At 50.3% G+C, this 27,043-nt stretch overlaps 1 protein-coding gene across 1 annotated transcript; it reads right to left on the reverse strand.

The window, feature by feature from the left end:
- Positions 1–4,739: 4,739 nt before the first annotated feature.
- Positions 4,740–11,131, reverse strand: Upk3a (uroplakin 3A). The gene is made up of 6 exons (XM_055627181.1): positions 11,019–11,131; positions 10,057–10,212; positions 8,843–9,122; positions 7,923–8,005; positions 6,197–6,329; positions 4,740–5,038 (listed from the first exon to the last, which is right to left on the reverse strand). Exons 1-6 carry the CDS (start codon positions 11,068–11,070, stop codon positions 4,882–4,884), a joined length of 861 nt encoding a protein of 286 aa, XP_055483156.1. The 5' UTR covers positions 11,071–11,131; the 3' UTR covers positions 4,740–4,881.
- Between the last annotated feature and the right edge of the window lie 15,912 nt (positions 11,132–27,043).

Here is a 27,043-nt window from a genome sequence, read left to right on the forward strand (position 1 = left end):
AGTCTCTTTTCTGGTGGAAGGGAGGAGTGATGGTGGAGGGGCTGTAATGAGGCTCTGGAGTGGCTGGCTTCTCTAGCATAGGAAAAATAAGTGAAGGAAAATAAAATAGTGGAAGACTCTTATGTAGCCCCTCGGTGCTTCAGTGGCCAGGCTGATGACTGCTGGCATACTGCTGGCATTTCCTATCTGATCCTGCGACCTTGAATCAGCCAAATGTGGATCAAAAGGATTCAGAGAGAGCTGGAGAGATGGTTTGGTGATGGAAGTGCTTACTGGGCAAGCTTGAACACCTGAGTTCCAATCTCCAACTCACTTGCAAAATCCCCACACTCACTTTGGTGTGGCTATGCACACCTGTAATTTCAGACTGGGGTAGAAGACAGAGACAGAAGGACCCCAGGGCTTCCAGGGCCATCCAGGCTAGCCGAAACAGTGGGCTCCAAGATCAGTGACAGACCCCGTCTCAAACAGTAAGGTAGAGGCCAGATGTGGTGCTAAGCACCATTGATCCCAGCACTCCGGAGGCAGAGGCAGGTGGATCTCTGTGAGTTCAAGGCCAGCCTGATCTATACAGTGAATTTCAGGCCAGCCAGGGCTACACAGTGAGACCCTGCCTCAAAAGAAAGAAGGAGGGCTGGAGAGATGGCTCAGTGGTTAAGAACACTGTCTCTCTTCCAAAGGTTCTGAGTTCAACTCCCAGAAACCACACAGTGGCTCACAACCATCTATACTAGGATCTGATGCCCTCTTCTGGCATGCAGGTTTACATGCAGTTAGAGCACTAATATACATTAAATAAATAAATAAATGTATGTTTTAAAAAATAAGGAAAAAAAGCCATGTGTGGTAGTATACCTTTAATCTCAGCATTCAGGAGGTAGAGGTAGGTGAATCTCTGTAAGTTCAAGGCTAGCCTAGTCTACAGATTGATTTCCAGGGCAGCCAAGGCTACACAGAGAAACCCTGTTTCAAAATAACTAAATGAGAAGTAAAAAAAGAAAGAAAGACTCCAGCAACTATAGTAATAAAATGGAGAGAGGGCAACATACATCATCAGGTAGGGATACTAGCTGCCAACTCTGACAGCCTAAAATCATACCTGAAACCCACATGATGGTAGGAGAGAACTGACTCCTGACAGTTGCTCTGACCTCCACACACCCGGCATCCCCCGCCACAAAATAAATCAGTGTAAAAGAACATGTTTTACATATAAGACGCAGAGTGATAAAGACACGTGACATTGACCTCTGGCCTCCATTCACAGGCAAGTGTACCTGCTCATACATGCATACACTATAAGAACCGTGGTTAGGGGGCTGGAGAGATAGCTTGGAGGTTAAGAGCAGCGGTCCTGAGTTCCATTCCCAGCAACCACATGGTGGCTCCCAACCATCATCTGTAATAGGATCTGAGTCCTCTTCTGGCATGTATACATGCAGAGTACCCATACATAAAACAGAAATAAACAGCCTCTGCACATAACAGGAGCTGGGGCACAGTGCTTCTCATCAGGTGCTCAGACGGCAGAGATCAGAGGGTCACTTGAGTCCAAGAGTTCAAGCCCAGCCTGGGAGACCATTCGGTACAGCCTAAGCAACGCACCTCGAACTTTCCTGGTTCTCCCAACCCAACTTGAGGTGGCCTTATCACATCCCCCGTGGCCCTGGCCCTGAGCCCACGAGTTCCTCCCCTCTTCCTGCCACCTCACGGCCAGTCCCTCAGCATGTTCTTTAGCTAGCCCCCATCGGAATTACACTCCCACCTGGCTCCTCACATCCGCCCCATTCCATGCAGGGTCTCCCTGTCCCAAAGCTTCTACTACGGTTCAAATCTAGAAACGTCACCCCAAAGGCTTACTGCTAACTCTTGAGCCTCACACAGAGGCAGCTCTTTGGGAAATGATTGGCTCATGAGGCTCTGGCCTTATGGGTGGAATGATCCATGGATGTGTCCATAATGTGCTACTGGGACTCAATATTGGAAGTGAGATGTAGCTGCCAGGAGTAAATCTTTGGGGTGTGCTTTTTTGGGACCACATCTTGTCCCTGGTATCGCCCTCTCTCCGCCTTTCTCTCTCTCTCTCTCTCTCTCTCTCTCTCTCTCTCGTACTCGATCCGTCTTCATCACCATGAGGTAGCATGCTCACTCCACCCATGCTCACTTGGTTGTGACATTCTACCCCATCACAGGCTCCAAAACATCGAAGCCAGGTAACCACGGGCCAAGACTTCTGAAACCATAGCCAAACTAGAAATTTCCTCTCTTCAGTGGACTCCCTCAGGTATTCTCTCATTTGCAACAGAAAGCTCCATGCTACACCATCCTCCACAGGGTAGCCAAGCGGGTTTTGTCAAGCGTTATTTTCTGCCTGGAAGTGTTCCATATTCTGCTATCAGAATAAAAGCCACCTCTGCACAGTGGAAGGCCTCAAGGCCTCTGGCACGCTGACCTCATTCATCTCAACTCTCTCAGCCATTAGGCCACACCCTCTTGCTAACCTTAAGGGTGCCAAACACTGGAAAGCATTGTCTCTGCCTCATTCCTGCGCATAGCAGGTGAATAGTGAATAGTTCACTATTCCAGTGAATAGTGAACCAGGCGCTGCTGTTGCCAGACTCCTTCCTCCCCCTGCACAGTTCAGGGGATGTGGGAGGCACAGAAACGAATCTGATGCCTTCCTGCCCTCCAGGGGCTTATTCTTGGTCCATATCCATCAGTGGACCACCACAAGCCTGTGAAGGACTGCTGTAATGAGCTACCACACACAGGGTGACTGATGAGTGACAGAAACCTACTTGACTCTGGCTGTCCTGGACTTGCTTTGTAGACCAGGCTGGCCTCAAACTCACAGAGATCTGGGTGCCCACATGGCCAGGAGGCTGTGAGGTTCAGTCCTCAGATCCTTTCGTGGAAGGAGCTCTCAGGCCTGGCTCTTACATCGTCCACAGCCCGCCCTTACAGCCCTCTTTCTCAACAGGTGTTTCTAGTAGCCCAGCTTGTCTTCAGACTCACTATGTTGCCCAAGGCAGTCTTAAACTCCTGATCTTCCCGTCCCTTCTTCCCGAGTGCGATTACAAGCATGCACCACCGTCAACACCAGTCACCCTCCAAAGTCCCCACCCTAAAACCACTCAACCGCTGACAGCCGAGACTCAACAGCTGAGTCCGGGGTGAGAGGCTCAGAGAGAGGCTCAGGGTATGTTTCTGTAGTGCCCTGAGAGGAAGGGTCTAGTCACTGGGAATACCAGTTGTGTGTGTGTGAGCGTGTGTGTGCATGTGGCCTTCCTTCAGCTGTAACTTTCCTACTGTAAACAGCCCCAGAGCTCCTCTTTCAGGGATGAGGGGTGGGCTGGGACTCGTTTTGCACACCCCCAAAGGGGAAGCACCTTGATAATGTGGCTCAGAGATGAGAAATGGGGCTTTTGAACCCAGACCCCGGACAGGGACAGTTTCTTTACACGAACACTCGAGCACAGGCAGACTTGCTAGCCTCAAAGCTTCCTGCATGTCCTGCAGCCTCTTAGGCTCACTCTGTGACAGTCTAGTTCACTGGCTCCTCATCTTCCTGGTCCGGGGACCCATAATACCCATGTCTTTGTTCAATTGTCATGTGCTATTTGAACTCACTAGGAAGCTGGCTCTGGAAGTTGCCGGTCATCCCCGTCCCATTTCAGATTAGATTGTCTAGGGAGTCCTCCAAGGCCCCTTGTCTGGGGATGGGCTGCCCTTCTGTGACAGGAAGAATGGAAGAACTAGGACATAAACCATCTGACAGGGGTTACTAGTATTTATCCCAAGGTATGAAAATGCCTGCAGTGGGAAGGGCAGGCTGGAAGCCCAGCCATGGAGAGAGGGGCCAGAGGGGAACTCTAGCTGACTGCCTCAACTTCTCCAGTCAGTCTCTGCTGGATGTGGTCCAGGCCCAATTTGGTGACATCATTTCTCTCTGTATTCTTGGCATTTGTTCTTTCACTTGGAAGCCTCACCTGAATGGGTCCTGGGCTCTCCATGGGAAACTCAAGCTTGCTGCTTAAGGGGCTTCCCTAGTCATTTTCTGCTAGGTAGTTTGAGTGCCTGGTTTGATGATGTTTTACTTTCTGCCTATCTGTCATCAACCTCTCTATTCACCTACCATCTATCTATCTATCTATCTATCTATCTATCTATCTATCCATCAACTTATCTATTTACCCATATATCATCTATCTGTTTGTCATCTATCATCTGTCTACCCACATATCACCTATCTCTCCATTCATCATCTCTCTATTCATCTATCTATCTATCTATCTATCTATCTATCTATCTATCTATCCATCCATCCATCCATCTATCTAGTATCCCTACCTACATACCTCCCTCTTGCTATTCAGTCTTTTACTTGGGCTTGCTATCTGCTTAATAAACTCACTCATTCTAAACCCAAAGCAGAAGTCATTCTCCATCATCATTTTCCAGAAAGCACAGAACAGAGCCATGAAGAGGCCCTCAGGGAAAGTGGCTTTAGGAAGCTAGGTCAGGCTAGCGCTGTAACAGCCCAGATCTAGCAGCCCATCTAACAGATGGGGAGACTGAGACCTGGGCTCAGGGATGAGTAACTCACATGTCCTCAGGCAGCTCTCACCACCACAGTTTTTAAAGCAGGATCCCCACCCCCTAAGGCCCAGTGTCCAACCCCTTGATTACTCACACATCCTTGCCCTGTTTGTGCTTTCACTCTAGACAATGTCACTTAAGGTTTTATTTAGCATTTTCGTGAAGCAGGACCAACATGCTTTGTTTCACCTCTGGTCTAGTCAGAGCATAAACGCCATCATTGCCAACCTCAGGGCCAGGCCAAGAGAAGGCCATGGTCTTCAGGCTGGGGTTTGGCTTGTTTCAGTCTTGCAGCTTGCTGGAGAACACCTCAGCTCTGTCCAGGGGTGGACCCCGGTTCACAGATGAGTAGGAAGGCTCAGAGGCCCCCAGGGTCTTGGGAGCCTCCTGGGTGATCTGTGAGTCGTGTGTTGTCTCCCCATCTGAGCTGCCCATGTCCCTGACCAAGAGAGAGCCAGGATTAGGGGAGCAGAGCAAACCTCCAGTCACTCAAACATTACACTGCCTTCGAGGACGTGACCTCAACAAGCCAGTGTTTTTGGAGCCCTGGTTGTACGCTAGGCCTCGGGAATAAGGGAAGGGTTATCCTTCTTGAACTCATGTACGTGGTTTCACGTCTGTGAGCTGGAGAATTGGGGGCCATTGTGCCAGGTCCTCAAAGTGCCCTGATCATCAGGAGACAAATCATAGTCAACAGTGATCACACAGAGTGGAGAAGTCTAGGTAGAAGGCTTCCTGGAAGAAGGGACAGATACTCAGATCCTGAAAGAGGATCATGGACAGAGAGACACACGGGATGAAATGGAAAGGGAGGGGAAGACATAGTCACGGTCCAGCTGCCATCCAGACAGCAACTCTTGTTGACTGCTGCCATTTACCACAGCCACTTTGTTAACTTCAATGTCAGGGGACAGCTGGACTTCAGTGCCCTTCCTCCAGCCCACTCCAGGCTGGCTAGTTTCTGGGTACCCAGTTAATCTCACCTACACGGACAAGCTTTCCTCCCGGCTTCCCCACCTCCCTAGGATCCTTGTCAGTCTCCAGAGCCCTTCTGAGTTCCCTCAGCTCAGCTCGATACAGCTGGGATGACTAGCACTCTGCATGGGGCTGGGGCTGGGATCCACTGCTGTGCCATGAGCTTGCTCTTGCTGAACCCTCCTCCAGGAAGCCAGCCTGCTGCTGCTCCAAGCCCTTTCCTGTTGCTTCTGGATTCCCCATCGAGCAGACTCTAGGCTCGTTGAGTGTTGGTGGGAAGAGAGAGTGTTGATTCATGCCCTGCTCCGAGACTACTGCAGTCAGAGACCCGGATTCTAGGCCCAGGCTTTGATCTTGAAACATCCTCCCCATTACCAGATCTCAGTTTCCCAACCTGAACGGCCAATGGGTGAGTTAAAGAGCTTCACAGAGCAAATTCCAGGTGACCTTTATCACTCTGTAGTGGATTACTATTGCTTCCTTTTGCCAGATGGAGAAGCTGAGAACCTGGACACCTTGCTAAGGCATCACAGCGAAAGCGGTGGGGTTTGGGGATTAAACCCAGAGCCTGAGTCTTTCCTGGGGAGGGTGTCATCCAGCCCTCCCAGCTGGCAGTACTCACACAAAGCTGAGGATGATGGCTCCGGCGAAACCCACAAGCAGGAAGAAGGGTAGGGAGCCCAGAATGGAAGTGATGACAATCATACCTCCGCTCCGCCGGCCCGGCCATGTGTCGATGGCCGAGTAGGGGATGGCTGCAGAGGACCACATCCCATTACTCACCAGAAAAATGCCCCAGGGACAGGCAAAGTGTCCCCCTGCCCTGGCTGCCTGGGATCCAGGGTCACCTAGGTACTTGGGGCCTGTCTGCTTCTCATCCCTTTCTGAAGTCTGCGTGTTTCTGGTTTCTTACTCTTTTCGCATAAGGTTAGTTATATACTCATTCAAGACTTCTGGTGACACAGACGGCATACATATGCTAAACAAAATAAAGCTGAGCAAAGGGCTCAGAGGGGATGTGGCTATCTTTCTGGCTATTGTCACCCTAGTAAAAAACTGACAGGTCCTACAGTGAGCAAGTGATTTGTGGCAGTGTCTACACAGACCCCTGGAGACCCGACTGAGTTCACACTTTGCTCTGGTACCTCAGGTCTAGATAGTCCTGGGCGCACACTTAAGGGTCCCCAAAGGCTGACCCTTAAGACAGGCTCCAGGAGCACCGGGCCTACTGCTGCCACTAAGGTTCCTAGAGGGACTCCACCAGGCTAGCCAGGCAAGGAGGCGGAGGTGTCTGCTGTGTGAGGGACAGAGGCCAGGCTGAGAGCCAGAACTCAGCTCCAAGAATCTCAAGGCTGTTTTAGTGATATCAAAATAAACTGGAATGTGACAGGAAGTGTGGCAGGGAGGGAGCACGGGTGGGGTCATCCAGCAACATAGAGCAAATACCCCCCCATTCATTTCACACTCACAGATGTGGGCCACACACCACATGCCCCGCTCACCACACACAAACCACAGACGCATGCCACATACCCGGATTCACAAGCAACCGAGTCAGACCCACGGCCATCTACATGCACACACTCATCCACCTACCAAGACACCTCGCAATCCCCCACGTCCCTCACTAGTGTGTGAGCACAGGCAACTTTCTGGAGTCCCTGCCTGCCCCGTGTGGTCCAGACAGTCCTCTCGGGGCTGAAGGGGAAGGCAGAAAGTTTCTGTGCCGGGACCCCAAACAGTCATGATCCCCTGGTGTGTCTTTGCAAAGCAGGGGTGTTCCCTGCCTGGACTTAAGTCTGTATGACCCTGCGTTCCCTACTGAAAACCCTGGTGGAACCAGACGGGGTGCAAGCAGGACCTCGGGTGCTGGGCAGCCTCCTAGGCCCTGCCGCCTGCCTCAGGGGTACAATGGACTCTGAGTAAGGAAAGAGAAGTTTCTTCCTGAGTCCCTCCACTTAGTCCTCAGGCCCTCCTGTGTGGCCATGGTGGCCTGTGTTGTGAGGATCCAGGGCCACTTGTGTCTAGACAGGTGCCCTTGGCTTTGGTATGCCCACCCTGGCTCCATCTCCAGCATGGAAGAGAGAAGGAATGGTTCAGATTAAACTATCTCGAGAGGTACTGTAGTAAACAGTGCTTAGTTGCTTAGTGTGTGGGGGAGATCTGTCCCAAGGACAACCAACTCTCCTCTTGCTCAACCCCTGACCTTTCAGTTGTGGGGTTTCTTAAGGAGTATTCCAGAAGTGACAATAAGATCTACAGTTCACTTAAATTCCAGTTTGGACAATGGACCGGACGGTCCGAGGACCAAATCCACCAACTGCCACCACCTCCCAGAGTGCACTTACGCCGGTTGGTACGGATGGGATCTGACCATAGTGTCTGGTCCTGCACCAGGCCAGTGGACATGTTGACCAGGACATATTTGAACCTGGAAGAAGACGGAGAAAAGAGTGACTTCATCTAACCTGTATGTCCAGCCACAGGAAACAGGAGGGAGGAAGACCACGGAGGGCACACAGGAAGACTTCCGGGAGACGGCCACTGGGTGAGGTCAGGACAACAGAAAAGTGCTGGACCTGGCCACATATACCCTGGGTCTTTCTCCAGCTTGGCTGCAGCTGCTTTGGGAAGCCTTCACAGTTGGGGCTGCTGCTCAGCATTTCTCTGATGGGGGAACATCCCCATTTTTATTTTTATGCACCTGTAGCATCCCTGCTGGGTGTCTATCCTCACACCCTCCTGGTGGCTCTGGTTCTTGGGGTCACAAAGAGAATTAGAATACCAGCCTGATAGCATCCATCACCAGCCCCAGTTTCCTTGGATTGGGGATATGTTTTAGGTGCAAGAATCCCCAGACAAGGGCTGCTCATCAAAAGGGAAGACTGAAAGAGACAAAAAGACCTACAGCTCACTTAAATCCTCAGTTTAGACAATGGACAATGGATAGTCTGAGGATCAACTCATTCACATCCTGTACTTTAGTGACCCTTAAAATTAAGACCCCCGCTTAGGGATCTGGGACTGCAGTTCAGTGGAAGGGCACATGCTCAGAAAAAGAGAGAAGGGAAGAAAGGATGGATTTCAAACTGTGTTTGTAGAGCAAGGTGCCAGGCAGAGCCCTGTTGGGCCTTCAGGGACCTGCTGCAAACCAGGAAGTGCACCCCGCCTGATACCTGGTCCCTGAGCCAAAGCTCTGAGAAGCGTGGGCTCCCCCATTTTGTCCCCTCTTCGGGTCTTCTGTCCTCCCAAGACTGCTTACACCCACCTGTACTCAGTGGCTGCCGTCAGGGGTGGGTTGCAGAGGCCCTGGAAGTTGGGGTCCCAAAGACAGGTCCCATTGTTGCCCACCCTGACCAGGTATGCGTTCAGGATCTCTGAGGCCTGGGTTATATCTCCAACAGCATCTAGGCTGGGCAAGTCACCACAGGGGGTCAGGTCAAAGGCCGCAGCCTTATAGGGGCCTGACCTACCACCCTGGGTTTGCCGGAAGGTGGTGCTCAGTGGGGTCCCAGCGCTGTCTTGGACAGACACGTTCCTGGAGGTGGCTGCAGAGAGGATGTGGGGAGTTACGACCTCAGTGGCCACCACTCAGTCACCCACCAAATACCCCTGAGCTCAAATCTACCCAAGTTGGTACTGGACAGTAAGATGGTTGGCACATGTGAGCTCGGTGGTAAGGGGCCGGCTGGCCCAGGAGGACCTCAGTGAGAGGCGCTGGGCTCATCTCTCACTCACTCTGTCTTGCAGGGTTTCTGTAACCCCCATCTCAACAGACCTATGCCACCTGTAGCTGGATTCTTTCCCTTACGAAATGGGAAGGGTAGGGTAATGCTGAGGTGGATGGGGCTGGGCCCATGGTGGGTTTCTTCTTTTCTACCTGTAGGAGCCTGGACTAACCATTTGACATCTCTGGCCCAGAGATGCCCACAGGGTGTCCATAGATTGAGCACATGTAGGCAGCAGTAAAGGACGGAATGCTGGAAACCTCAGGAGGCTGTTACTTGGTACTAGGTCCCTAAACCCAGAAGCCTGCACTGAAGGGCTGTGGGCTAGGTCTGGGGGAGCAATCCTAGGGAGAACCCTGAAAGGACCTAGGCTTAAAGGCCAAGGAGATCAGAATGTAGCTGTGAAAGCCCCAGAGAGGGACCGCCACCCTTGTCGGAACCCCTACTCTACCAGAACACCCTGAACACTGCTTGCAGACATTGGCTGTAAAGTGGACAAAGTAGCAGGTGCCAGGCGGATGCTCAGAAATTGGTGTGTCTCCCCCTTCCAACCTGGATGCCAGGGCAAGGGCAAGTCTGAGGTCATAGCCAGGGTGGTGTCAGGGCGTTCGAGAGCAGGGATGAGCAAGGGGGTCCTAGACGTTCTCAGGCATGCAACAGCCCATCACACACACACACACACACACACACACACACACACACACACACACTGGGGACTGTCAAGGACCCTTTTGGAGGGAAGCGGGCTCCTTACCGGAGTCGACCATGACATAGAGATAAACCTCGTAGGTGCCGTTGAGTGGCTCTGAGCTATCAAACATGCAGAGAGGCTTCTCCAAGGCCACAGTGGTGAGGGTGGGGTTGTTGGTGGCAAAGGTCACACTGGCCAGTTGGGGCTGGAGGTTCACAGCTGGTGAAGGTAACAAGGGTAGGGGCTGACCTCTGGGCACCTCCCTGGGCTCAGGCGTAACTGCGCAGTTGCTGCGTGTGGAGCACTGAGGTACGCCATCCCAATCGGCCATCTCATGAACGTCTCTCAGAGATAATCGGTGCCCCTGTACCCACCTTGCTGGCCATTCCGGCCAGGCACATTTGTACCCCACCCCGGTCAGGCAGCTGCTGCCCTCTATCTGTCTCTGCAAGGTCTCTCTGCCCCACAGGCCCTTCCCCTGTCAGCCCACTCTCTTCACTTGAGCCCTCTACCCTAACATGCAAATCTCATCTGTTTTCCTTCCTCTAGGACCCTTCGGAGCTTCCCACTGGCTTCCCAGGAAGTCTAGTCTTCCAGGAAAGACAGCGAGGTCCAGAAAGAAGTTCAAGGCGTTTCCTTGTCTACTCTCAGCTTCAACCCCTGCAGGCCTCCCCTTCACTCCACACCTACCTCAGCCTCACGGTTGAACAAACCAATCCCAGGATGTAGGCCATCCCTCCCACTCCCGGGACTTGTCCCTCCGCGTCCAAGGCTCACCACAGGGCTGGGTCTGCTCTCTGCAGCCCCTGTGTGGTGGGATTGGGGCCAGCCCATGGGTGGGCGCTGAGATTCCCTTTAGCAAAAACACATAAAGGTTGGCTTTTTCTATGACTACAAGCTGTTAACATCTGTGTCCCTAGTACGGTCGCCTATTCCTGTTCCCAGTGCCACTCCGTGTCTCAGCTCCTCTCTAGCCTCCCTGGACGCGACCCCGTGACTTCACCCCCACCCCCACCCCGGCTTACTCCAGCCACACCGCAGGCATCTGAGGGCCAGCAGGGCCCAGAGCAGGAGCATCGCCCAAGATGAGCCTCCGCCACACGCCACACGCTCCAGCCTGCACCTGGCTGTCCCTTGCAGCCCCGGCCAGCAGCAACGGGAACGCCCCTCTCCTCTCTAGTGGACCAATCCGAAGCCTCTCCGTGTTATATTTGTATACAGCCCCGCCCTGGGCTCCTCCCACACCTGCGCTAGGGACCAGCAACCACAGCTCTGGGTCCTTCCAGCCTTCTGCAAAGCTCCTACTGCATGCTGAAGCTGAGCTGACGCTTTCACAGTGCTGTCTGCGCCAACCCAACTTTTAATACCTTAGTTTCTATACGGTAAAGTAGAGATGCTAATTCCCACAAGCATGAGCCCATACTACGCGCCAGATACTGGTAAAATGAACAGTTACGGAAAAATGAAGTCCTGGATGATGGCTCTTCCTATTCATACCTTGCAAAACAGAGGCCCAGGGAGGGTGAGAAGGGGAGGAATCTCTTCCTGAGAGGCGACAGACAATGATGATGGAGGCTGGAATGCAGCTCAGTGGTAGGTGCTTGCCTAGGCCAAGTAAGGAATCCTGGGTCTCCTCAGCAGAACTGAAGGGGCCTGGGGAACTGAAGAAACCCTGCTCTTTTCCTTGGCACCTCCTCAGCTGATGGCTCTTTTAAGATGAAGCTGAACATCTACCCAGCCGCTGATGTCAGAACTCATGGATGTGGATCATAAATGCAAACTTCACTGGTCCTGTGGGAAACACAGGGCCCTGGTCATGGGGCTGAGGCCCTGGGTATGCTCTGGGTGAAAAGTGGAAGGGTTATGGGTCAGTGGTGGGAACAACAATCAAGGTTCTCCCATGAAGCAAGTGTCTTGACCCACAGCAGAGCACTCCTGCTGTTGAGGAGGGGGCAGTCTTTGTAGACCAAGGACAACGGGAGAGAGGAATCTCAAAGCGTGCTCACAGATACCTTGTGGAAAGATGCCAATCTGAGCGTTCTCAGCTTGTTACTGTGAGAGAGAGAGAAGGGGTTATTTTTGGACTGACACATACGTACTACAGTGCTTCTGCTGTCAGGGCAACCAGCAAAATCTGCCAACTCCTGATCTCTCTAAAGAAGATGAAGCCTGCTCACATGCTGTCAGGAAGCCCGTAGACAAGGAGGGTATGAAACCCAGGACCAAAGTACCCAAGATTCAGCATCTCTCGTCACTCCAAGTATCCTGCAACACAAACGCCGACGTAGTGCGCTGAAGAAGCAACACGCTAAGGAAAACAAGGAGGCGGCTGCAGAATGTGCTAAACTTTGGGGCAAGAAAATGAAGGAAGCCAAAGAAAACGCCAGGAACAGATCGCCAAGAGACGTAGGCTGTCCTCACTGAGAGCTTCTATTTCTAAATCTGAGTCCAGTCAAAAAGTAAGTCTTTAAGAGTGGCAGATAAGGGGCTGGAGAGAAGGCTCAGTGGTAAAGCGCACTGCCTGTTCTTTCAAAGGACCTGGGTTCAATTCCCAGCACCCACATGGCAGCTCACAACTGTCTGTAATGACAATTCCAAGGGGTCTGACACCTTCACACTAATGCACATAAAATAAAATTAAATAAATTATTAAAAAAGAGTAGCAGATAAATGTTAAAACTTTTAAAAAAGAAAAGAAAAATGATGGGGTCCTCACCTATATAAACCAGTTCCTTCCAGTGTCAGGAATCTTTGAACATCTCCAAATGCACCTTAAATCAATTTTATATGTATGACATAGGGATCAGCACGCATGGGTAGGGAACCAGTAAATTAATAAAGTGTAGAATGGATAATATGATCATTTGTGTGAGAACTGGAGCTGGGTGAATTCGCAACCAGCCATCTCAGACCCTTCTTGGAGAAAACTCTAAGAACATGAGTCCAGAGATAGAAGCCAGGAGCTTACTGGTAAGTTGGTGCTGTGTGGTGTGTGTGTGTGTGTGTGTGTGTGTGTGTGTGTGTGTGCGCCAAATCCTGTGGAATCCTAGCACTGATGTTGAGCTCACTAGAGAATGAAGAAGATTTGGAACGGAGAAAGCACTCTATGGAGCAAAATAGGACAAAGAAGATGAGCCAGCTGGTAAAGTGCTCGCATTGTAAGCATGAGGACCTGAGTTCAAATCCCCCGCACCCATGTAAAAAGCCAGGCACAGTGGCACACCTAGAATACCAGGGCTGGGAAGGCGGAAACAAAAGGATCCCTGGGATTTTCCAACCAGCTAGTCTTGTCAAGATGAGCCCCAAGGAGAAAGGTGAGTCAGTGAGAAACTCTCCAAAAAGGAAGACACTGATATTGACTTCTGGCCTGCACATGTAAACACACATGCAAATGCTTACACACACACACACACACACACACACACACACACACACACACCCCACATAAAATAAGTAAAATGCTGTGGGTTTTGTTTTGTTTTTACTTTTTCTGGCCTAGTTGCTTTACCATCCCTACCCTCCAACCCACACCCCTGCAAAGAGCAAAGATAAAATGCTTACATTCCAAAACCCACTTCCTGGCAAATGCCCCTGATCCCTTGGAGAGGGGCTATTTCCAGGCTGGGAAGGGCAAGGCAGGGGAAGCTAGAATTTTGAAATCCACTAAAGAATGGTAAACACATGTCAAAGGAGCCAGTCTAGACCGGCTTGAAGAGGCGCCCATCACCTGATCTGGGGAACTTTGAGCACAAAATAAACAAAGGCGGTGATATTTTACATTTAGCCCACTTGATAAAATACAAGCCTGTGAGTCATTACTGATTCTGTACTGAGATGTAGAGAGCTTAACACTGACCTGGCTGTGAGCATCACCCGACACACAGACAGCATGAGCTCTCTGGACGCACAGCAGCAAGCACTCAAAAGCACCTATGCAGTGTCCTGTCCCCAAAGTTTAACCTGGCTCTACTAGGCAGAAAGCAAACAGATTCAGACTGAGGGCATGTCTGCCAAACAACAGGCCACACTGCTTTGGAAGTGTCAGTGTCCAGCAAGACAAAGGACAAACAACAAAAACGGAGGCTGAGACTGTGCAGCACCTAGATACCAAGCCAACTTCCAGTCCGCTCTTCTGAGATCAAGTGACCTAAACAGGCACAGGGCCTCCTGCCTGTGGTCCCAGTGCTTGGGAGGACAGATCAGGCCCTGGTTCTACCTCCGGTGCCACACGGATGCACACGCAGACGTACACACAGAGCAATGCCTAGTGCACACTATTGTAATCGCTGTAACAAGGGAAATTATTAGCATATAATGCATATCAGACAGCAATGGTGTAGAGAAGTTAAATTTCTGGGCCAGTGAGGTGGCTTGAGCAGTGGTTCAAGGTGCTTGCTGCTAAGCCTGGCAACCCAGAGTCTGACTCCCGCTATCTTCATGGGCCTGCCAGGGAGGCAGGTCTTCTTCTTCTATTTGTTAATTTATTTTGTTTTGGTTTTCAAGACAGGGTTTCTCTGTGTAGTCCTGGCTGTTCTGAAACTCGCTGTGTAGACCAGGCTGGTCTCAGAAATCCACCTGCCTTTGCCTCGCAAGTGCTGGAATCAAAGGTTTGCACCACCACCGCCAGACCAGTACAGATAATCTAAACTGAGGCTGTGTCCTTTGCTTTGACTGTAGGACTATTGGAACAATGGACCCCAAGAAACTGGAATGCCCCCAGGAATCTCGTGCTGGGAGAAGAGAAAGCCTTAGCCTGGGCTGACCAGAGGGGATACTTCTCTCTAGGCGTTCATAACCTACTAGCCTACCTTATAGAAGAGACAAGATGGGTCATTTTGTGGGACCATACCTTGACCTAGGCTGCTTAGATCTGCACAGCTTTGGTGTCTACTAAAGCCTAACCTTACTCCAGGACCCCTAAGAAGAACCTGGGGCCACGGATCTCTTTTTCCATCTCCCCACTGCGGTCATGTCGAATAAATGTCATTTTCTGCTTTTCAATATTAATTTGACAGTGTTAAATGCCTTATGAATGACAGGTGATTGAATCTAACTTGTTGGGGCCACAGGATGCGTCCTCAAATCTGTAACAGTAAAAGGGGAGACCTGCTTCCTACAACACCGCTGTGGCACTTTCTACTCCAAATAAAGAAATAAATGTGAAGGTCTCACCATGTAACTCCCGATAGCCTAGAACTTGTGATGTGAACCAGGCTAGTGAACTCAAGAGAGATCCACCCGCTTCTGCCTCCTGAGGGGCCGGGATCAAAGGTGTGCACCAGCTCGCCTAGCATGGAAAAAAAAATGATTTCTCTTTGTTCTTTTAGGGAAGTTCCATTTTTAGATGTGGTGATGTGAAAGGCAACACATGCTGAGGAACAAGGGTGAAGAGTCAGACCAGATGGGAGAGAGCATAAAGGAAGCGTGCCAGTGTATCAACAGTTGTAAATGGATACAAGTTCACACACAGCCGTTCCTGCGGCATTCCTGCAGGCTTGACATTTTCCATGTCAAAATGTTGGGGGGTGGGGGGTGGGGAGGGCTGGGAGGGTAGCTCGGTGGCAGAGCACACACCCAGAAAAAAAAAAAAAAGATTGTGTTCTCCACTAACTGGGGCTCAGCTCCTCTCTGTGAATGGGGCGGGATGGACACTCCTGAGCTCTGACCCGCAGGATGGACAACTTACCCTGCGCTCCAGAGCAAGGATAGGGTTTCCTGCAAGAATTTTTAGGGGCTGACATTTCCGGCTCTGTGATTGTTTGTGCACCTGGGCTCTTGGGGGTGGGGTCCTCAGAGTTGAGCTCGGTGGAGAGAGCCAGCCTGCAACCCCTTGTTTTCCCCAGGCCCCGCTGTTTCCTATGAGAAAAACAAACAGAACATCTTCTCAGCTGCCCCTTTGCCCAAATAAGGAGAGAGCTTGAGGGGCGGGGAAGTGTCTAAATAATAATCAGAAAAGGTCCAAGCATGCTCAGCAAAACAAAGCGAAAACTCCTCGGGTCTGTAATCAGGCCTCCTCTTCAAAGCCTGCTTCTGGCTTTGGTGCTTGGCTGGGAGATCCAGGGGGAATGATGTCAGCAAGTTCACACTGGGGTCACCAGGGCTGACCTCAAAAAGGGGGGACTAATGAGGAGAAGAGCCCTAGCAAAATGGGACTCAATGCCTGAGTGCCACAAGAGACAGAAAGAAGAACCAGCCTCCATTATGGCCCATGACCCTGCTGTAGCCCCAGCAGGCCAAACATTTCAAAACCTTTCTGTAAAATAATCATATCTTGGTTTTTTGTTGGTTGTTTTTTTTTTTTTTCCTTTTTTTTTTTGAGACAGTCTCACTATGTAGCCTTGACCCTCCTGGAATTCACTCTGTAGACCAGGCTGCCCTTGAACTCTGCCTCCTGAGTCCAGGGGTTAAAGGTGTACACTGTCCTGACTTCTTCTTTTGGGGGTTTTCCCCAGGTTTCATAGAGCAGACTAGCCTCAGATTCTGTCTATTATGAAGGATAACCTTGAACTCCTGACAGCATGCTTAATCAGCAGCAGGATGTAAATCTGGCAGGCGGCCAACCCAGCAGGATCAGAAGTTCAGCCTAATTTTCCGTTTTAATCCAGAGACTCCCAAATTGCTGAGCTTCATTCCATTCTCAACCTGGGTTACATTCCAGGATGCAGCCCACCAGCTTCCTGAACCCTGGCCCCAGGACCAGCATGGGAGGGAGCAGGAAGTTCCATGCTGGAAAACGTGCAGCCCAGCCCAGCCCAGCCCAGTGCAGGCTTCATTTGAGTTCACGGTGGGTAGTTTGCAGACTGGAAATCTTTGCCCCTGGATTGTTTCCCCAAGAGCCAGATAGACCTGCCTTGTGGGTTTTACAAGCTAGGGAGGCTGACAGCAATGCTGGCTTTCAGTGTCTCTGGCCCTGGTGACACGGAGGCTGTAGGATTCCATCACTCTAGGACACTGGTGAAAGAAAGACACTGTGAGAAACAAGGATCCTCCATAATAAGTGTACTGGAGACCCAGAGTAGGGAAATCAAAAAGGCAAAAATGGCAGGTGGGCCCATGTGAAAGGAAACTGGCCTTTGTATTCTTTTTTTAATTATTTAATGTGAATTGGTGTGAGGATGTCAGAGCCCTTGGAGCTGGAGTTACAGGCGGTTGTGGGCTGCTCTGTGGGTGTATTCCTCACTCATTTCCCTTCCCCCTTGAACTCCTCTCCTCACTGGATAAGCTCTTCAGGGAGGTACAGCCTTTTCCCCTCCCCAGAGCCCCCGCCCTACTGGTTCAGCACACAAAGCTCTAAATTCCCTCTTTTTCTTATCAAGCGCTCAGTTACAGAGTCCACTGCCTTTGGTTTTGAACCCACGGATGAACAAAGAACACCTAGACACGTGGGAGCCAGCCACGGACGACATGGGCCTAGTGCCTCCTGCGTGCTTTGATTCTCTGCTGAGCTCTAACTGTACCTCCTGTGGAAAATGGACGACAACGGTTTGTTTCTTATGACCCCAGGGAAGAATCACAAAGTCTGATCATCACACGTCTTGCCCCTAATCTGAGTGTCTCCATGTGGTGCTAAAGAATCTCATCTCTCCATCTGGAGAGGTGGCTCAGAGGTTAAGAGCACTGACTGACCTTTCAGAGGTCCTGAGTTCAATTTCCAGCAACCACATGGAGGCTCACAACCATCTATAATGAGATCTGGCACCCTCTTCTATATAAATAATAAAGAGATAAATTAAAAAGAATCTCATCTTTCTTGGGCTCAACCTTCAAAATACACCCACAAATTCCCTGGTATCTTAGCACTTAAAAACATGTACACCTCTTGCAGAGGACCCAAGTTCAGCTATCAGCCGTGAGTGGCATCTAGAGTGGGCTTCACTGTCCTTAGCAGCTCCTGTAGAGGATAACTATCTTGCCAGCAGTAGGCCTTTCACATTCAAGAGCAAGAACCCCTCGAGGGCAGAGACAGGGGCTTGTGACAGTGACCCTGCTCCTGTGGGATACATGGGCTTGGCTAGTGCATGGCAGAAAGGCCAGCTTTTCTGAGTTAGCAGGGCAAAACTGGTTTTTCAGTGACTGGAATGAAGCCTGCATCAGACATGGCTCTGTTGTTATCTGCAAGGTCTGGAAGCCTGAGGGCCTGAAGCCTTTTCCTGACCTTTCTCTTGTCACCCTATCTCCTATTCATCTCATCATCAGGGCCCCCCAGGCCCCTTATTCTGGGCCAACCTTAGTGGGTCAGAACCAAAAGAATGAATGCAACTGATACACACATGAACTCACAGAGGCTGTGGCAGCACACACGTCCCCTCCCCTCCCGCCACCACAGGTTCAAGGAGGATGTGGTCCCAGCACTGAGGTGGGGAGATGGACACAGGGTCTCACTCCTAACCAGAAAGCTATGTGTAACTGATAGTCTGGCAAAGGAAAAATTCGTTTTCTTCAGTACAGTATCACCAGGTCTATTACCCACACTTCAGGGTAGACCTCATGCCCAGGAGTAGGCGGACAATATAACATGAACACAGTGGTATTTTTGTAAAGATTTTTGTGTATGTGTGTAATTTTGCTTTGTTCGGGCATTTTTTTGTCTTATTGGCCTTTCGCATATATGTGCGCACATATATAATATATTAAATATATGTACATATACTATATTAAATATATGCAAATATAAAATATATATGCCCATGGAAGTAAAAAAAAAAAATCCATCAGATCCCCTGGAGCAGGAGTTATAATGATATAAACCACCACCTGATTCAGTGGGGGAACTGAACCCAGCTTCTTGGCAGGAGCAACAGGTACTCTTACTTTCTGCGCATTCTCTTCAGCCCCTCAAAGAATAATTTTAGTAAACAAAACATAACAAAAAGACCGATGAACTAGTGCATAGGAAGTGCCCATTCTGTGTTCGAGATATACTGTTATTCAGTCACTGGAAGAGACCCAGCTCTCAGGACACAGTTCCTGGAAGTGTCCTGTATCGCTTCCAGTGACATGGTGTGTAAAACCACAGCAGGGGAGGAATGGGCCCATAGGATATCACGTGGGCTTATCACCTTCAGTGTCATGGCAGGCGAGGTCCCTGAGGGTGGTGTGACTCAGCCTGAGTGGCTCCTTATTCAGCTCTGGGTCATTTTCCTCTTTGTGCTTTTTTTTAATGAAGTGTGTCCCATCTGGACCAGGCATCTGGTGCCCTGTCACCTAGGGGAGAGACTGGCCAGTCACAAAGGTCGGCCCTGAGCTGCTGCTGGCTTCTGGAGCCACTTCAGGTCTCACGTCCACAAAAGGTTAGGACTGGTAACATGACATTCCTGCTTGAGGGGGTGTGCCTATGACAGGGGTCTAGTGAATGGAGGATGCCGATGGTAGGCAGAGCAAAAGGGCAGTCAGGAACTCTATCTTTTGTTCCTTCTTTTCTTTCCTTCCTTCCTTCCTTCCTTCCTTCCTTCCTTCCTTCCCCTCTCTCTCTCTCTCTCTCTCTCTCTCTCTCCTTTCTGGTTTTTCCAGAGTTTCCCTGTGTAACAGTCCTGTCTGTCCTGGACTCACTCTGTAAGCCATGCTCGTCTTGAACTTACAGAGATCCACCTGCCTCCGCCTCCCCAGCGCTGGGACTAAAGGCATGCACCACCCCTGCCCAGCAAGAACTCTGTTTTTAGTGTTTACCCTAAACTTCTTATTAATCATGTACATACATGTGGGAGCGCACACGCCACAGCTCAAGTCAGAAGAACTGACTTCTGAGAGTCAGTTCTTGCCCTCCATCATGTGGGTCCCAGGGACTGAACCCCAATAATCAGGCTTGGCAGCAGACACCTTGACCTGCTGAGCCATCTCCCTCACCCCAGACCAGACACTCTTCACAGAACCTCCAGGAAGTGTGGCCACAGAAGAACCCAGGAAAGCGAGAGCAGGGAAAATGGGGACCGTGGGGGGAGGAACTGAGGGACTCTCAAGGGAGACTGGGTGATAGGAGTCGAGTCGGGGATGTCAAGTGGGAAGTGAAGGTTGGGCTGTGGGGATGGGGGTTTTGCTGTGGAGTTCCCCAAAAGAAGACAGCAATGATGCTTAGCTCACAAGCACGGGGGCTCCGGGTCCAGCCCGGAGACCGACCGTGCTGGAGGCACAGAGCTGAGTAAGCAGGCCACAAACCCAGCAGGACTGTGGCCAGGCTGTGGGGAGGGAGAGCAAGCTGCAGCTCGAGAAAAGAACAATTCCGGCCTGGCCTCCGGGAAGTGGTAGCACACTCAGGAGGCAGAGGTGGATCTCTAAGATCAAGGGCAGCCTGGTCTACAGAGCGAGTTCCAGGACAGCCAGGGATACACAGAGAAACCTTGTCTTGGAAAACAAACAAAAGAAAAAATTTCTGAAAGGCTGAACAAAGCCCTCCTTTCCCCCAGTCCCCAGATCCTCATGACCCGGCCCCTAGGACACGGGGTGCACGGGGGAAAGCCTGTGTAGGTTTGGTGGAGTTCACACTCAAGCCCCAGACACGATCTTCCCCAGAAACTCAAGGCCCAGCCCTGCCCAGGCCCAGCCTTCACCTACTGAGCAGATTCAGGCTTCTGACCTGCAGAAGGGAGAGGATCAGGTTGTGTTATTTTAAACCACTAACCCTATAATGTTGGTTACAGTAGCTAGCAGGAAACTGAAACAGAAATAAAACACCGGCAAATGGTAGTTCTTAGCTTGGGGAGGCCTGGCTTTGAGAACCCTTCTTAAATTTCTACTTTATGGAAGCTGTATTGTGTTTATTTATTTATTTTTTTTCTGAGACAGGGTCTCACTGTGTAGTCTTGCCCAGAACTCAATATGTAGACCAGGGTGGACGTGAATCCAAAGGTCACCTGCCTCTGCCTCCTGGGTGCTGACATTAAAGGCCTGTTCCACCACATCTGGTCCTACTTTTTTTTTTTAGATTTATTTGCATTATTTTATGTGTATGCGTGTTTTACCTTCGTATGTTTCTGTTCACCACACATGCTGGTGCTTGAGGAGGTGGTGAGCCATCGTGTGGGTGCTGGGAATCGAACCCAGGTCCTTTGCAACAACAAGTCCTCTTAACCACTGAGCCAACTCTCTAGCCCCTACTTTCTTTTTGCGTGCTGTTTTTGAGACAAGATTTGGTTGGCTCTGTAGTAGTCCAAACTAGCCTGGAATTCACTAAGTAGCCCAGGGTAGACTCAGACTCCAGACCATCCTGCTGCTGGGGTGATGAGCAAGCCGTCTACCCCCAACTTCATCCCCAGACCTCTTTTTTTTTTTTTTCCTTTCAACACAGGGTTTCTCTGTGTAGCTCTGGCTATCCTGGAACTCACCTTGTAGACCAGGCGCTGGCCTCAAACTCAGAGATCTGCCTGCCTCTGCATCTCGAGTGCTGGGATTGAAGGTGTGCGCCACCATGACTGGCTCCTCTTCTTACTTTTTATTCTAAGGCAGGGTCTCACTAAGTTGCCCAGGCTAGCCCTGAACTCACTCTATAGCCCAGACAGGCCCTGAAACTTCCACTCTGCAGCTGGGATTGTAAGTATACGCCACACACGTCCTTGTCCTATATGGTATACTTGGGACAGGGAGGGACACTCAAAACCGAAGTCACCTGTGGCATACAAGGGCACTGATCTGAGCACCCCACCCTAATGGCCTCCCCTAGCCTCAATGATTTTACCAGGGTTCTCATCCCCAGTAACAGTCACACTGGGGCTAGGGCTTCAACTCATGACGTTGGGGTCACTCACAGAATTTGGGTCCTGGAAGGATAACTCAGAGGTTAAGATGATGTACTGCTCCCTCAAAGGATCCAAGTTTGCTTCCCAGTACCTTAGTCTAGGGGTTCACAACTCCCAGTAACTCCAGATCCAAGAGAATCTGATGCCACCACAGGAACCTGCAGTCTGTGCATATACTCATGTGTGTGTGTGTGTGTGTGTGTGTGTGTGTGTGTGTGTGTGTGTGTCTGTGTGTGTGTGCTCGCATGCCTTTCAGAATTTGGGCAGGGAAGGGGGCAGTCTAGGAGAACCAGTCATGGTTCAGGACAGAGGGGCCACAGTCTGGATCTAAGACTACAGGAAGTCAAACCTGAGGCCCAGGCCTCATGCCTGTTACAGCTTGGGCCTACATCTAACCTTTACCTAAATCATGAACCCTGGGAATGCCAGAGGTAGCCCTGGCACAGAAAGGTTTTGCCATTTCCTTGTCACACAGCTATGGAGAATATGGAGAGCCGAAGCTGGGATTTGAATCCACACTGTGTCACCCCTGTCTTGGTACCAGCAGCGCTGTGCTTGTGTGAGCCACAGGCACAGCATAGACCCAGGGCTGAGTGTGCTAGCACATTCAAACCCAACCGTGAGAGATGAACTGTTTCAAGAATGACAGGAAGCCTTCCAGCATAAGCACTGCAGATGTCCATTTTCAAGCAGCGCCCGTTACTGCTGACACACACAGGACCTGTTTCTGGAGTGGACATCCCAGCAGGCAGAGCCCCGGTAGGAGCGAGGACCATCTGGAAATAATCTAAGCAAGGCCAAGGCCTGACACCAAGGTCACTTTCAGAGCAAGCCTAAAGGATTCCTTTTCCAGGCTCTGCAGGGGTCAGCCCTAAGGGAGCATGACCAGGGGCGGACAGGCACGGTTCCACCAGGAGAGATCAGAGTGTTGCAAAAGGCTCGGGCCCTCAGAGGTATGCTCCTGAGGATCATTCCGGGATAGTGAGTGAGCAGCCTTATTTCCAGCCTGTGAATCACTGTTCACTGTCCTTGAGAAGATAGCAATGAATGGACAGTGCAGCCTAGGCTGCCGAAACAAGGCCCAGCCCCGGGCCAGGAAGACTCCCCGGAGGCAGAATTCCTCAAGGAAAGTCAGTGTTCCTGGCAGAGGGAATTGCTTGTGCTAAGGCGGGGTGAGAAGCTTAGAGTACAGGGTGCAGGAAGCTTGCTAGGAAGGGCTTGAGCGGGAATTCCCTGCCTAGACTGTCCCTGCGGCCCCACACCCAGGGCTGGTTTCAAGCGCCCCCTGGCGGCGCTCGCGGGACATGCGGACCCGGAGGGGGCGTCTGTGTGCACATAGCGGTCCACCCAAGTTCTATCAGAACCAGAAAAAAAGTTTTGCGACAGAGGGAAGCAGTTTATCACTGTCTTAAGCTTCTTTCTTGCTGATGCGCTAAAAATGCCCTGACATAAGCAACTTAAGGAAGGAAGGGTTTACTTGGGTTCACAGTTCAAGGTACAAGTCAAGGCGGCAGGAGCTTGAAGCAGCTGGTTAGATTGCTTCCACATCCACTCAGAAGACAGCTACAAACACATGCATGCAAGAGGTCAGCTCCTAGGCTCCATTTTGTCTAGCTCAGGATGCTGCAACCCACAATTAAAATTAACGCAAGATGAAGCCCAAGAGACAAGGTGTCTATTATATAGCCCTGGCTGTCCTTCAACTAGCTATGTTGACCAGCTGGCCTCAAACTCAGGGATCCTCCTGCCTCTTCCAACAGAGAGCTGGCATTAAAGGTGTGTACCACCATGCCTAGGTGTTAACTAGTTTTTAAGACAGGGTCTTCCGTAGCTAAGGCTGGCCTTGCAGTCAAGAATGACCTCACGAGGACCTTGCCTCCATTTCACAATCAGACTAAAGGCTTGTGCCATGACATCAATTTAACATATAACATTTAAAAAGTTGGGTGTGCGTGTGTGTGTCGAGAAACTGATGTATGTTATCACTAACCTGGGCCTCAACACTGCTGCAAGCCAGCCTTTCCTCCCCAGACAAACTCAAAAGCATAGTTTTAAGAAAAAACCTAAAGTCCTGGAGAGATGGCTCCGTGGTTAAGAGCGTGTACTGCTCTTGCAGAGCAGCTGCGTTTGGCTCCCAGCACTCATGCCAGGTGGCCCACAAGCACCTTCAGCTCCAGGAATCTGATGCCTCTGTTTTCCTTGGGCACCTGCCCTCATGTGCACATACCCCACAAGTGACACACACAGACACGTAATTTAAAATTGTACATATAAATCCTTTTTAAAAGTGAAGTCCAGGGTAGGGCATGACGGCACATGCCTTTAATCCCAGCACTTGGCAGACAGAGGCAGGCGGGTCTCTGTGAGACCGAGTGCCAGCCTGGTCTACAGCGTGAATCCCAGGACAGCTTAGAAACCCTATCACACACAGACACACACACACACACACACACACACACACACACACACTTGAAGTTGTCCCAGAGATGGCTCAGTGGGTAGAAACACTTTTGGTTGAAGCATGTGTGACATTTTGAGTTCAAATCCCTGGGACCCTCTTAAAAAGGCAGGCATAGACCATTCTAATCTGTATCCTCAGAGCTGAAGAGACAAGAGGATTACCGGCTTTTGCTGGAGGCCAGCCTGGCTTCAGGCTCACAGGGAGACCCTGTCTCAAGGGAATAAAATGGAGAGTAATACAGAAGGACACCCGCTGTCCCCTTCTGATCTCCACCCACATGCACAAAGATAGGCAAATGCACCATTTCATGGGTGGGTAGGTCTGAGGACAATGTGAATCGTTGGTTCTGTTCTTTTAACCTGTGGGTCCACGGGATTTGAACTCAGGTCATCAGGCTTGGTAGGAAGTGCCTCTATCCACTGAGCCACCTTGCTAGCCCTTAAAATTTTTATTATTTATAAGCCACCCAATCTGTAGCATTTTGTTATAGCCGCCTGAATGTAATGAGACAGCCTCCAGGCTGGCAACTAATTTACATTTTCACACTGTACACATTTCAAGGTATAAATGATGCAATAAACCATATAATTTGCTGAGTTTTATTTTATTTTATTTTATTTACTTATTATTTTTGGTTTCTCAAGACAGAGCTCTTCTGTGTAGCCCTGGCTGTCCTGGAACTCTAGACCAGACTGGCCTTGAACTCAGAGATCCATGGACCTCTGCTGTCGAAGGTCTAGGATTAAAGGCGTGCATCTGTGTACAATTTGCTTAATTTCGAGAGATATATGTACATATGCTATGAACACATCAGCAAAGACATGGCCAATTAATCACTCCAAAAGCTTTCTCCTTCCCTTTTGTAATCTAGCGTCATCTTTGTCTGTGTGTGTGTGTGTGTGTGTGTGTATCTGTGTCATGTTTGGGCTTACTATGTAACTCAGGCTGGCCTCAAACTCATGACAATCCTCCTGCCTCGGACTCTGAGTGCCCGGATTAGAGGCATAACCACAATGCTGGACTGTCATCCCTCTTCATCCCCCTCATTTGTCCCACCTCGTTCCACCCTGCCAACCTTACGTCTGCTTCTGTCCTCGTAGGTTAGATTGCACTTCTGGTACATAGAACTATGCAGCAAGCTTCTGGGCCTGGCTTCCTTCACTCAGCGCAGTGATTTGAAAAGCCAACTATTTTGTCACATGATATCAATAGTCACATGAAATCAACAGCTTGTTCTTTCTTATGGCCGAGTAGAATTGCACTGTAAGGTGACATGGTTACAGTTAGTTCATCCATTTGCCTTTCAAGGGAGGGACACTTTTCTCCTTCACAAGTGACACTGCTGTGCACACTTCTACCGTCTTGGTATGAGCAGAACGGCTGCGCCATGGGGCAGGCATGCGTTTAGCTGTTTTTATTGTTGTTGTTGTTTTGTTTTTCAAGACAGGGTTACTCTGTATAGCCTCAGCTGTCCTGAAACTGGCTTTGTAGACCAGGCTGGTCTTGAACTCACAGAGATCCACCTGCCTCTGCCTCTGCCTCTGCCTCCTGAGTGCTGAGGGATTAAAGGCATGTGCCAGCCACCACACACAGCTTGTGTTTAGCTTTTTAAGAAACTAAGGTGTAGGCTGGTCTCTGTGATACCTACCTTTAACCCTAGCACTGAGGAGGCAGAGGCAGGCAGATCTCTGAGAGTTGAAGGCCAGCCTGGTCTACATACTGAGTTCCAGGATAGCCAGGGCTACACACAGAGACCATCTCAAAAGCACAAAACAACAACAAAAAATAAAACCAATAACAAGGGGACTGGAGACATGGTTCAGGGGTTAAGAGCACTGGCTGCTCTTCCAGAGGACCCAGGTTCAATTCTTAGCACCTACATGGCAGCTCACAACTGTCTGTAACTCCTGCTCCAGGGAGGTCAACACCCTCACACAGACATATGTTTGCAGCGTATACCACCACACAGACATATATCAAGCAAATCACCAATACACATGAAGTGAAAATAAATTAATTAAAAAATAACAAAAAACAAAAAAAATCCTGAGTCGTTCTTCAAGTGGGGAGCACTTACATCCCACCTGCCACCGGTGAGAATCTCAGTTCAGCCCCGTCCTCCCCCGATACAGTCGGGACCTGTGTTTTGAAGGCTTGGCTCCTAGTATAGCAGTGTTCACAGATGGTCCTTGGATGATGTGAGGACTCAACACTGGGAGCACTCACAAGGACCCGTACCCTCAGCTAGGCCCTACCTCCTGTGCCGTACACGCTCACCACCAGACTATTCTGCCTCAGCCCCAAAGCCACAGAGCAGCGAGTGGGCTGTGACTTCGGAAACCATGAGCCCAAACAGACCTTTCCTCCTTTAAAGCTGTTTTCTCCGGTATTTTGTCGCAGCCCCAGAGATCTCACGACACGCCCACCCACGCTCGTCACGCTCAGCCTGACTTCTGAACACTGTGAAGTGGGCGTAGCAATGTGTCACGCACACGGCTCACTCCCTGCCCAAGGATGCTGAGTTTCTTCCCGAATGCTTGTAATTTCTTTCTCTCCTCGGGGCCCAGTTGGTACCGATCTGCCATGAAAAGACTCTTTGTCGTGGTGCTGCGGATGGAACTGAGAGTGTCACGCAGGACGAGAGCTGCTACTGCTGAGCTGCTTCCAGGTCGGTGATGGCTTGTTTCCCTTGCTATTTGCTGCCTGCATGAGTTCTTCTTCCTCTTCTTCTTCTTCTTCTTCTTCTTCTTCTTCTTCTTCTTCTTCTTCTTCTTCTTCTTCTTCTCCTTCTTCTTCTTCTTCTTCTTCTTCTCCTTCTTCTTCTTCTTCTTCTTCTTCTTCTTCTTCTTCTTCTTCTTCT

This window comes from Psammomys obesus, unplaced genomic scaffold (assembly GCF_907164565.1).
Source record: "Psammomys obesus unplaced genomic scaffold, mPsaObe1.curated_primary_1811, whole genome shotgun sequence".
Lineage (NCBI taxonomy): Eukaryota > Metazoa > Chordata > Mammalia > Rodentia > Muridae > Psammomys > Psammomys obesus.